The 12,805-nt window shown below is 38.8% G+C and overlaps 1 protein-coding gene across 10 annotated transcripts in view; it reads left to right on the forward strand.

Annotated features, from left to right (window-relative positions):
• Positions 1–12,805, forward strand: part of LOC139456389 (cytospin-A-like) — a 47,794-nt gene that overhangs the window by 31,934 nt on the left and 3,055 nt on the right. For 5 of the 10 annotated variants that reach the window (XM_071238074.1, XM_071238073.1, XM_071238076.1 and 2 more), the window contains 2 exons: positions 6,300–9,202; positions 12,386–12,509. In XM_071238074.1, the coding sequence (XP_071094175.1) occupies positions 6,318–9,202; positions 12,386–12,509 (3,009 nt within the window). In that variant the 5' untranslated portion in view covers positions 6,300–6,317. Of the gene's footprint in view, positions 1–2,069; positions 2,294–5,124; positions 5,138–5,595; positions 5,707–6,299; positions 9,203–12,385; positions 12,510–12,805 lie in introns of those variants that run through there. The other 5 variants (XM_071238075.1, XM_071238079.1, XM_071238078.1 and 2 more) reach the window with 3 other exon arrangements.

Raw genomic sequence — 12,805 nt, forward strand, 5'->3', positions numbered from 1 at the left:
GAACTTGTCATCGGCTGTCACACATGGATGTTCACTGTGGGCTGTAATGTGGCCCTCAGTAGGCGGGTGGGTGTGTGCGATCTGTCAGATCTATCACCATGTTGCATGTTACCAGGTAATCTGCATGTACCTGCAGTCTATTGGCTGTGTAACATAGCATAAGCAATTGATTCATCGTGGGTGTAAGGCTGCTGCATGCTGACTGTGTTTCTTATGGATGATTTATGCGTGTGTGTCCCACATAGGTAAGGGTATCTCACTCGCAGTATAGTTGATTAACTGCATTGTTCTATCTTTTGCTGGATCAGCATATTCCTCTTGTATATGTCATTACACCTGTATCCAACAGTTCCTCAGCTTTACACTAAACTTTCCAAATCCGAATCCAAATGTGTAGGTAAGTGCTTGGTATATGACATGAATTGCGAGGAGTTCGGACCAACTTACGTAATGTTTTATTATCAGAATAGGTATGTTGTACCTATTGAACATGTCATTTAAAACTTAACTGTAACTTTTTAAAGAAATAAATAATGTGTGGGTGTTGTTTATCGTACAATAATTTTTTAATTTGAACTTTACATGATATAGGGCTTTTCCCTGGACGAGAGGTCAGTCACATGACGTTGATAAGTGTATGAACGACACAATTTGACGTTCATACTTTTTTCACGAGCCTGTGTTCTTGAAATGACAAGAACACTGACGGACTACTTCCACATTCCTGGGGAAAACCCTGGGAATTCCCCACCTCGTATACATACAGAAGTATTCTTTCTGATCATTTCGACCCTTTAATCTTGAACTCAGCGTTTTAGTATACAAAAAAGCGCATCCGATCTATTGTAGTATCAACTCGTTTGTCCCTCACTCTATGAAGATTCATCATACTCCAATGAACTCACACAATGTGAAAGTCAATTCTTAAATAAACACTGCAGGGAGAATCAACCATGAACCATAATAAACCTCCAGTGTCGTTATCCTTTTGTTCTCCAGTTGGGTTAAATCTCATAAACAGGGATGTTATAATATTCCCAGGATTATGTCTAATCCCCGTATTTCATATAACATGCCAGGGACTTTATTAACACAACTTCCGTTTAGATTGTAAAGTATGAATGTTTCTCGCTAGAAATTTGTTTTGCATTTGAACACAATGTGATGAAATGTAAAATCAAATGTCAAATGTTTTCTTTATATTCCCGAGGATCGAACACGCAACCTTCGTTTTTGTAGCCCAATGAGTGTACCACTAGGCTACAGGGGCGCTGATAAATCACAATGCTTTTAAGAATGTCTTACACCCGTTTCCTAAGGTTCATGGAAAGTATGTTTGAAACATAAGTATGTTGATAAATGTTGTTTTAAGTTTCTTTTTTCAGTTTATAAGTAAGATGAAACACTTCCTCTCGTGGTTTTATTATATCTAAAACTCTTTTCCTTGGGCTAAGACCTTGGGGCAGACACCCCTTGGTTTTATTCCAGGGATGCGGGATTTTAATATCTTAAAAACCCTCGGACTTGCTTTATCCTACACATAAACAACGACCTTGAGTCGTTTATTTCTTATATGAGATAGCAACATTTTTTAAGTTACAACATCCCTAAGGATGTTAGTAAAATTTACATTAGCTTTGAAACTATTTACCCATATTCATATAATGAAGACTCCCTGAATACAATCCAAGGGCGGCAATGTCGGACAAGCCCATTTTATGAACAGGGGTTTATGTTTTGTTTTTCTTGAAAATTCTCACACTTCTCACGGCGATTACCTGTACCTCGTCTTGCCTGTACATATAAACATTCTTATGGCTACATGCATTGCCATATACCAGTACTAGAGTGTAGCTTATATCAGTTGTATATGGATTTAATAACTGACGTCAACTGACATTAATGTCAATATATATTATTATACAGAGACGGAAATCCATTCTGTAATCTTATTACTGTCAGGAGAGTAAATTTGTTATGATTCTATGTAGCTGTGATGTGAGACAGTGATTACTTCCATACATCCTTCCCTCTGTTCCTAGTCATGTTGGTTCCACCCAAGTGTGCAGGCCTGGGTTGGTCCTGCTAGGCAGTAGCAGCTACAGTGGCTGCTTGAGAAGGAAGCAGTGGCTGGATTTGCCTGCAGGAAAGTGGGTCGTACTTTAGTGGCATCAATTCCCAGCTTGTGACAAGAATGTTATAGGATTGTTCTGGGGCTGGTCATTCTTCCATCATGTCTGCCAGGAGAAGTGCTAAAGTAGGTGTGGTGGAGACGACCAGGAGGACCCCTAAAGTAAGTGGACAGGGTGGAAGGGGCCGACGGGTGGGAAGAAGAGGGTACGTGGCTGTGTCATAGGTATTCACATGCTCAGTGGCATCATGTGCCGTGGATTTTAAACTGTCCATATGTATATAGCGTACATTGTAATGTGTATCCTGGAGTCTAGAGTGTTGGTTGAACTATTTGTTTTAAACATCCTTGAGAGTTTGTCACTTGTTTGTGGCATTGTTTCTTATATGTTGTATATAAATTTAGTTTCTGAGTAGTAGTGAAGGTTTATGATGTCAGGGTGCACTTAGTGACACTGTGGGACAATTGAGCTGAAATGTGGGCAGGGAAACCTGGTGCGGGGAAGTAAACAGAGTTTTATTTGTGTATTAAGTAATGTGTAGATGATGAAACTTCCCCAGTTAAACTAAGTACTTTCCTGCCTTGTTTCCAAGATTTCCAAGTTCTGATAAACTGCCTGTGTACATGGTTTAGTTCCTAAAGGTGTCAGTCTGTAGACTATTGCTATGTCACTGGTAATGATTGTGAGTCATAACTGTTTCAAGCCTATACTCCCAACATTATTCTCCACTAGTCATGGTCTGATGTTTGATGTGATGATTATACTCAAGTGTTGGAGTGACATTTTCAGTAGGCTCCCCACTGACTTCATGCTTGTTTCCTGTGTAATTGTAATAATTGTAAGACTGTATGTTTCATCAATAATGTTTTTAGCTCATCCTCACTGAAAGGTTGCCCAGTGTGTGTTGTAAACATTATCTCCCCAGAAACCACTGGACCAATGAAACTGAAACGTCACATGCTTGTCCCCACCAATGACACCCCAAGAGATTCAAATCCAATTTTCTGCCATGGCAGCCATATTGTTAAAACCTATTTATGGCCATTACTCAGACATATTTTCAAAAATGGAATGAAAATTGGTATTTGTGTAGTTCGTTGTGGGGCTCATTTTTTGTAATATTTTACATTTTGAACTTGTCTTGACTTTTTCAGTTTGACCACCTTCCTTGCCAAATGCATTTCCATTCATTTCTTCTTTTCTGAAATTGACAGACTGACAAAGCTGACTTGGGCATTTACGTTTCTCTGTGCATATTTCACAAAACTGTACATATCCTCCTACCTACCTGATAATACTTATATATGCCCATACCAACCTCTCACTACTTTACATATCTACATACTTACCCAGCATTTGAACTAAAGCATGAAATTTGACAGATCCTTGTTGTATAATGATACATGTAATACATACCTCACAATACTTTACACATAATGATACTTATATCATAATACTTTACACATAATTATACTTATGTCACAATACTTTACACATAATGGTACTTACTGCCTGATACTTTACACATACATGTAATACATACCTCACAATACTTTACACATAATGATACTTATCTAGTAATACTTTACACATAATGATACTTCCTGCCTGATACTTCACACATAATGATACTTACCTCACGATACTTTATAAAGCCCCATATTTATCTCATGATACTTTATGTATCTTGGTACTTACACACCATACTTTACACATCTTCATATCTATCTCACAATGCTTTATGTATAAAAGACCGCCTCCGTGGTCTAATGGTAGAGCATCCGCCTGGAGAGTGGAAGCGCCAGGGTTCGATCCCCAGCCGCGTCATACCAAAAGACGTTAAAAGATGGTACTTGTTGTTGCCCTGTCTGGCGCTCGGCATTAAGGGGCTAAAACAAGGACTGGTCGGCTCGGAGTCAGTATACTGTGTCTGAGTTGGGTATTCATGTTAAACTGTGGCATGGTATCTCAGTGTGCTAGCACAATAAACTTGGCATCAGTCCGGACTAGTACAAGCAGACACACACACACACACACACACACACACACACACACACACGTGCATGCACGTTGCTATAAAAGTGCAATAATGTTGGACGCGACGTTAAATCCCATTTCACCACCTTATGTATAACAATTCAAGTTATCTCTGTGTGCATCTGTTTAGTTACATCCTTATGGGATCAGGTGGTCAGACTCACAAACAAACAAGCCAACAAACTAACAAACATCCTTATGGATGACAAACATAATCTCTATTGATGCATACTGCTTACATATATCCAGTGTAGGAGGGTGTCTCATTCCCACAGATATATTGATTCATTAAACACCAACCCTTCACTGATGAAGATATGTTACAATGTAAGAAATTGTTATTAAAAAAGAAATGCTCTTTAGAAAAACTAAACTAGATTCTTATGCATTTCACAAATTTTTTAGCTTACCAAGACCAAAAGACTTGTGAATGAATCTCAAAATCTGCTTGTCATGCATGCACTGTTTACCATTTTGCAATGTGTTTCTGTAGATTACTAGCCTGCTAGCCTTGGTCAGTTTATGTACTGGTGAAGGTATCATCCTCAGACATTGTCCATATGAGTGCTTGTAAACATGCCTGTGCTTTAATTGTGAATTATAGCTGATTATTTGCCAAGACCTTCTTCTGAATATGTGACCCTTGGAGACCTTGTACAGTTTCTGTAATGCTCATTAGATTGGTATGAAAACAAACCACCTTATACAGCAAATTAGTGAAAGTGTCATGATTTTTCAAAACAATAACACTTTTTTCCACTTTATGGCTAATCATATCATTGATTGCAAACATGTTCAAACTAAGTGAACTGTCAAATGTGAATTTACATGTACCAGGTGAGCGACAGAGCTGATCTCTATTTGGATATAAATGGATGCATGTGTTTGTTAATATGTTTGTATATGCAGTAATGAACTGTTATGATTGTAAGTTTATACCTGTTTTCTGTGACAGAAATGTCTGCCAGGTGAGTGTGAAACATATTGTACATTGTAGTGAGAGTGAGCAGGAGTGATTTCTGCTGACATCAAAGCTGGGCTTGACTTGTGTAGCTGCTTCCCTAACAATAGCACTGTCAGGCACTGCCCTCCAGCTTTGAAAAGTAAACTCATACACACCCCTGAAATAATGATAATGTAGTGTGGATATGAGTCAGCTGTCGCCTATTTACATGTGACATTAACGTCCATGATTTGGGATATTTACATGCAGGCCCCAGTAATATGATACACAGCAAAGTGAAATTTACGCATTGTACCCAAATGAAAATAACATGGCAGGGAAAGTGAGTCATGTATTTATGAAAACTAATAAATTGATACTGGCTTCTCCAAGCTGCTTAGTTCTTGCTTAGAGAAGGTACAACTTATGGATAATAACTTCTGGTTTATTGCATAAAACAAAGATTCAATGTAGATTCTTACCCAGTTATCAACGGTAAGAATCTACATTGAAAATAAACCAGAAGTTGTTATCCTTAAAGTTGTACGTTTTCTTATATACTCACCAACTTCCAGAATGCCAATCGAACAGTTAGTAAGTTCTTACTATTTGGTGTCTTTCAGAAGATGTGACATTAATGTACTTACTTAATGTTAGATGTACAGCTGACAAGCTGCTAGATAGATTGACTTTTTTTCATATTCATCATCAAGTGAAGCATTTTCTTTTAGTTCTTACATATATATTAAAAGATGGCATTTTTTCTTTCTCTATAGTTTATTATTCATGTTGTAAATGATCTTGTTTTCTTAGTAGATTCTATGTTCGTGATAGTTTTTTTATGAGCTACTTTACTCTTGTAATCATTAAGACCATGACATAGTACAGACTATTTTCTGTACATTTTCACTTGAAGACAGCTCATGTCAACATGTGGTTTTTTGTGAATTTTGGGAGAGAATATGTTGATGAGTAAGAATGTGTACATGGTATAATATTACCATGATTATCTTGTTGCCATAATCACTGAATCTGTGAATGTGACAGGTGAATGTCAGTGCTTAAGTACCATTTTGTATAAATCTCTATTTTCAGTACGTATGATTACTCAAATCGTAATATGTTCATGCTTGTTATGACATATGTAAATGACAAAACTTTTTATTTCCTCTTATTCTATCTTGCAGGTTGTCCACACCAGCAGGATGAAGAAGCAGGAGAAGAACAGCACTGCAGCCAAAGCAGGCTCTGCTTCTAGCTCAGCTCCCTCCACCACCACAGCAGGACAGATGGGGATGAAGCAGTCCAAGTCAGACTCCACCTCACTCAGTTCCAAGAGTCAGGGAAAGGGGTCATCAAATCTAGCAGGCAAGTCGTATCTGAGCAAGAGCCATGAGAACCTCAGCAGCACAAAAAAGAAAATGACGCTACCTCCTGAAACTAGTAAACCCAAGCCAGCATCTGGAACCTCAAAGCCAGACTCTGCAAGGTCTTCTACAGAAAGAAACAAGGAAAATCTAGCCCTGAAAGAGAAGGAAAAAAATTCAAACTTTGCCAAACCAAAGGCAGGCAAAGCCCCGGTGGCTGCTGGAACTATACGCAAAGCTTCAAGCACACAGTCAATAGACAAAACATCCAGTGGAACATCAAGTCAGAAACCACAGCCTGTTAGTAATAAGTCACAGGCCATGAAACGTGCTCAAAGTACTCAGAATGTTAGTAAAGACAAACTGTTGAACAGGAAAAGGACATCTGCTCCTGCAGATGTTATGGCATATAATGCAGAACTGTTAGCTAATTTTGAGAAGGAGAAAAAAAATCTTGAAGCTAGGATATCAGAACTTACTAAACTTACAGAAAGCCGTAAAGCTGAGATTGAGAAATTTAAGTATGAGGTGAAAGCACTGAAGGAACTGATTCCTTCACAGGATGTGAGAGACGAGTTAGAGATGCTTCGAAATCAGAACAAGCATCTGCAAGATCGACTGAAAGAGCTTGGTATTCCTGTTGAACAGATCACAGACACAGAAAAGTTGTTACTCAAACAGACATTTGGTTCCAATAAATCTGTGGGTGGGTCTGAGTGTAACCTGCCAACTAGTGTAAGCTGTGATAGTTTGTCAACTGATGGTGCTAAGGCAGCTGCTCTGCCTGGTCATGTGGGAACACTGGAGAGATCAGCTTCTATGACTGCTTCAGAGCCAGGCTTCTCCTTGGCTGATCTGTGTGGAACACCAGACCATCCCTCTGTTCTGTCTCTAGATCCATTGAACTGGGACAAACAGAGCAACAAGAGTCGGGACAGTGATGGGCTAAGTGAAATATCAGTCCAGTGCTTGACAGAACGGATTCTTCGCATGGAAGAAACCAACTACTGCACTACTGAAGAACTTCAAGCAACACTGCAGGAGCTGGGAGACTTGCAGGATGCAGTCAATGAGCTGACAGAGGAGAACGAGAGACTGACTGATGAGAAATCTGTTCTACTTGAATCCCTGTGTACCCAGACAGAAAAGTTGGAGACATCAAGGCATCAGGTAGAACAGCTTAAGAGTCTTCTGATTAGTGGCAGCCTGCCTGAGAAGTCAAGTAGAGAAGCTCATTTAATGGATTTGTTGAAAAGTGCTCAAGAAGAAAGAGAGGAATTGCTGCGAAAACAAAATGAGATTGCAAATGCAATGCATTCAATGAGGTCAGAATATCGAGAAAACCTGGATGCAATTGATGCCATGCGTGACAAGATTCAACTGGGGGAAGATAAGATCAGCAGCTTGAATGCTGAGCGGGATTCACAGGAACAGAGAATGATGGAGATAAAGAGTCAAGGAAAAAATGATGAGATTGAGATTCATCGACTCAAGACACTTCTTGAAAATGAGAAATCAAAAGTTCAAGAACTAGAACAGTTCAGGAAAGTAGTAGATAAATCTGACATGGAAGCTTTGTTAGATAATGCTAGACAGGAGAAAGACCGTGCTGAAGAGAGGCTTGCCAATATTCAGAAATCACTAGATCACAGTCGTTGTGAAGTGATGAAACTGAAGGAAATAATGTCCACTCGTGATGAAGAGATCAAAGTGGCCAAGAATAATGCTAAGACTCACATAAATGATCTTGACTATAAGTTGACAAAGATGGAAAAGGAAAGGACAGACATGCAGCAGCAGATGGAGGTGCTACGAGAACACATTGATACTCTGGAACAAGATTGTGAACGATATCTCGAGGAACAGAAGACCTTCACTGAGAAAATCCAGGAACTCCAGGATGAGCTAAAGAAGACCCATGACACCAAGAGCGTGGCAGAAGCTCAGCTGTATGAAATCAGGAGCAGACATGAGGAGGAATCAGAGGAGTGGAAGCAGTTTCAGAAGGATCTACAGGTTGCTGTTGTCATTGCTAATGATTTCCGTACCGAGACTCAGGAAGGGATGGAGAAAGTAGTAACTGAAAATGCCACTTTACGTGAAAAATGTAAACATCTTGAAGCAGAGGTACGACGACTGAGATCTGATTTGGATGCGTTCCGTGCTCACAAAACATTAGAGGAGGAACCTAATACTCCTTTCTCAAAATCCATTTTCACTTCTGCTGAGTTGAAAGGGAAGATGCTGTGTACTGTGGACAGAGAACTTACAGCCCTGAGAGAAGGAAAAAAACTTGATCCACGCAGTCAGAATTTGTCTGTGAAAAGTTTAATCCAGTCCATTGAAGATCAAGTGAAGAGTGGTTGCTCTTCCATTCAATCCAGCCTTAATGGCTCCAGAAGGAACTCTAATTCAACAGATGATTCATTTAGTGCTATCCAGGAACTGTTGAAGTCTCCCACCTCACCACAGGCTGAGACACCACTACAGAGTCCACAAGGAGAGTTCCCAATAAGGTCTGTCTTTCGGAAGGGAAGTGAAAAATCATCTTCTCACCAGAGACTTTCTGCCTCTGGATTAAATTACATAGACAAGAGCCCTGGGGATGCACCCAAAACACCACCTGCATTTGGACGTCCAGAGGGCGAGTTCACAAAGGTGTCACCAGCTATTTCCTCCATTCTACAAAACAGGGGACCACCTCGTAGAAACAGTGGAGCCAAGTGAGTATAGGGCTTTAATTATCCCCTGCCCAATGAAGTTTTAGAAAATTTTATTTTTTACGTTTCCATCGCAACAAGATGGACTTAGGTTCTGTTAGGGTAGGGTTCAGTTTGTTTTTTACAATTTCCATGACAAGTTCTACCTCGGTTAAAAAAGGTTAGGGTTTGTTTAGATTTAATTATGTCATAAATTCTGCAACAGGGGCGGGGAATATAGCCATGTTAGTGGCAAACTCTTGTTGATGTTCAATCTGTTATGTGTACAAGGACTAGGTATGTGTACAAGGTCTCATGGCCATTTACTGGGTAAACAAAAATGGAAACTACCATTGTTGTATATACATGAAACAGATACCAATTATAATATCCATGACTTGTTCAATATTTAACGTTAAAGACAGTGCCCATATTTAATTAATATCTATGTATATAAATGCAAGAAAGGACATAATGGATGTGAATATTTGTTGACTAAACACAGTAGATTTTGAAATCTTAATATGTTCACCTATTTTCCATATATGAAGAAAAATAGTTAAGTACGTCTTGAAATCGTCTTCTTTTTTGTCTGCATAATAATGAAATCTCCAAAAATCTCTGTTTGTTTGTTCTGGGGGTCTTGCAATTCCTGAACTCTCTGCATTATTCACTTGTCAAAGTGTCCAACAAGTTTGCACTAAGGGTATGTGTAGAAGGGGTGAGGAGGGGGGACACAGCTGTGATCCAGTCACATGGAGGGTACTCCCGATATTGAACTGTTCACACAAGTTCTTATCTATTAGATGTTATTGATAACTGATAATTCAGTGATGTGACATGTGCGCTGCCTGATACTTGAGCATGTTAATTCAGATAGGATTTCATCCAAAATCAAGGTTCTTGTCATTTTACAATTTGGTCAGGGTATACTATTGAATGTTTTTGTTAGGTTGTCATATGTCAAACATATGAAACAGGAATATTAGGTTAAACATTTTTAATTGTAATATTTTTTGTCTGCTGAATTTTCCATGATCAATCACAAACATTATCGTAAAAACCTGTTAACCTTTCAGTCAGTGTACATTGTGTATGTTAGTCCTGCGTCATGACTCAGGAATAGGAATGTATTTTTTTAAACCAAAATCAATCTTAAAAGTTGTTTGTTTGTTTAATGCCGCACTCAGCAATATTCCACCTATATTATGGCGATCTGTTAATAATCGAATGTGGATCAGACAATCCAGTAATTGATATCACGAGCATCGATCCACGCATTTGGGATATGATGACATGCATCAACCAAGTCAGTGAGCCTGACCACCTGATCCCATTAGTCACCTCTTATGACAATCATGGGTTGCTGAAGACAAATTCTAAAAAAGAAAATCTTAAAAGCAACTCAGCGTCGGGAAAAATAAAACTGGACGTGAAATATATGTGTAACATTTTACAGACTATATGTTAGTCATGGTGTATGTATGCAATCATAGTAAGTTTCCCACTTGAAATGTCTGATGTACATTAGTATCGATAGTGTAAATATCTGGTGATACAGTATGGTATTACGATACGAGACCCACGATACAATACATCGATTTAAAACCCCTGTATTGCAATACATTCCTCTGCAAGTTATAAGGTGTAAAAACCATGTGAATAATAAGAAATTGTTCAACCACCAGTTTATACATATTCTCTGGTATTTCCCTGATTTGCTATAAATTGCATAACACTGGCATGCCCTCCAGCCTATATGTTTCTGCCCTACAATATCCAATCTTTGATCTCTGAAAGTTAAAAACAAATGATTCAGGTTTGTGATTCACCTGCAAAAAGAAAAAAATATCAACCTATAATATAAGAGTACTGTATCGGGTTACAAATTGTATCACACCCATAGTTTTGGGATACTATTGTATTGCAACCCCTATGTTTCATTACACCTTTAGTCTACATGCTTTGAAAGAATTATATTGTGCAAGTATCTGGTCACAGCTGTTGGCAGTAGCTGGGAGCTGTTTGTCAATAGCGACAAGTTAGGTGTGATGTGACAATGTTGGGACTGTGTGTAGCAGGCTTGTTACAACGTGCTCCATGGTGGTAGATGTGTCACATGCCTCCACCGTCGTCCCAGTACACAGTACACACACAACATAATGCTATCAGCAGAGTCCAATAGCAGTTTACCATGTTCACAGGCAGGATAAAACCAGACAAATGAGCATGGGTCATTTAGGTCATGTTCAACTAACCCTTCTATTCAACTGTTAAAGTACTAGGTTTAAATTAAATGAATTTAGTTATGATTTTTCACTTACTTCTCCTGCTTAAGTTATCGCAGACTAGTGGTCTAGTGGCTTTGTAACCCAGCATTATTTCAGTCTTCCTAACATTTATGATAACTACTTAGGCAATAAGCATCGATCGTTACTTTTGAACATTTGAAACTCCCAAAACATGTAATTCCAAATCCAATACCTATGATAACCATGGTTAATCTGGATTCAAGCTACCTGTTTATCATGGTATAATGCTAGGAGTATTATTTATGGGTTCATTCCTAAGAAATAAATTCAGCTTGATAAAAAAACAATTGGTTGCAAGTCCAAGCAAATTGACACCCTTTTGGTATATATTGACTTCCAGTTGCAAGATTCTATCCCCCTATCGGCGATAGAAACTAATAGCAGTCTTAGTCCACTTGTCCTTATAATGATAACATATAGCAAAACCTTTAAAAAGGGCAAATTTCTAGTCCTTATGATACCTTAACTATTGGGCAGTTTGGCATGTGACTATAGGACCTGTGCGTGTCTCCCAATCCCTATGATGTGACTTGTGGTAGTGTATGTAGAATGTTGCACTGCTGGGACCACTAACACCATCTACATTGTCAGGAAATGTTCCCTTGAAGCCACTGTGAAGTCATCGCTTTTCACCAATCTCAGGCACTAATAGTTTTAACTACTGTTTTGATATTTTGTGCTACTGGTAGTTCTCACTTGTTTAGGTGGCAAACGTTTTCTACAGTCAGCCTCAAGCCTTACATGACTTGCTGGATACATTTAACGTGTATCGGGAACTATAGTGCTAGCCATTTTGAAAATGTCATAACACCAAATGTGTTTGATGACTTCCAGGTGGCCTCAGATTCTCATGGTATTACTTAGTGAGACTAAACTAAGTATGTAACTGTTTCAGTGTTGATTCGGAGAGGAAAGAAAATGCTGGCAAGGACCCACTGGCCTACCTGGCCAAGCAGATGGGAGGATCCAAACGCAATGCCCTTCTCAAGTGGTGTCAGCAGAAAACTGTGGCTTATTCCGTGAGTAGAGTCACACTAGTGTTTGATGAAGGGATTTAAAACATTTTCTAGTTCTTTGAAGTAGAGGGATGGTACACTGATGCATCGGTGGACCACAGTGTTTTACTTCTAGATGCAAGTAATGATCACAGTCGTACACTAAGTGAAAAATATCGATTCTAACCTTGAATGTTTGCTTTTGTGACTGTTACGCCAAATACTAGTTAGTATTGAATATTAGTTGTGAAAACGTAAATATCCATATTTGACACTGCCAACTGTAAATCATCAGTATGTCAGATATTTGGCCATCCTGT

Source organism: Haliotis cracherodii, unplaced genomic scaffold (genome assembly GCF_022045235.1).
Source record: "Haliotis cracherodii isolate W230 unplaced genomic scaffold, xgHalCrac1.p SCAF_11, whole genome shotgun sequence".
Lineage (NCBI taxonomy): Eukaryota > Metazoa > Mollusca > Gastropoda > Lepetellida > Haliotidae > Haliotis > Haliotis cracherodii.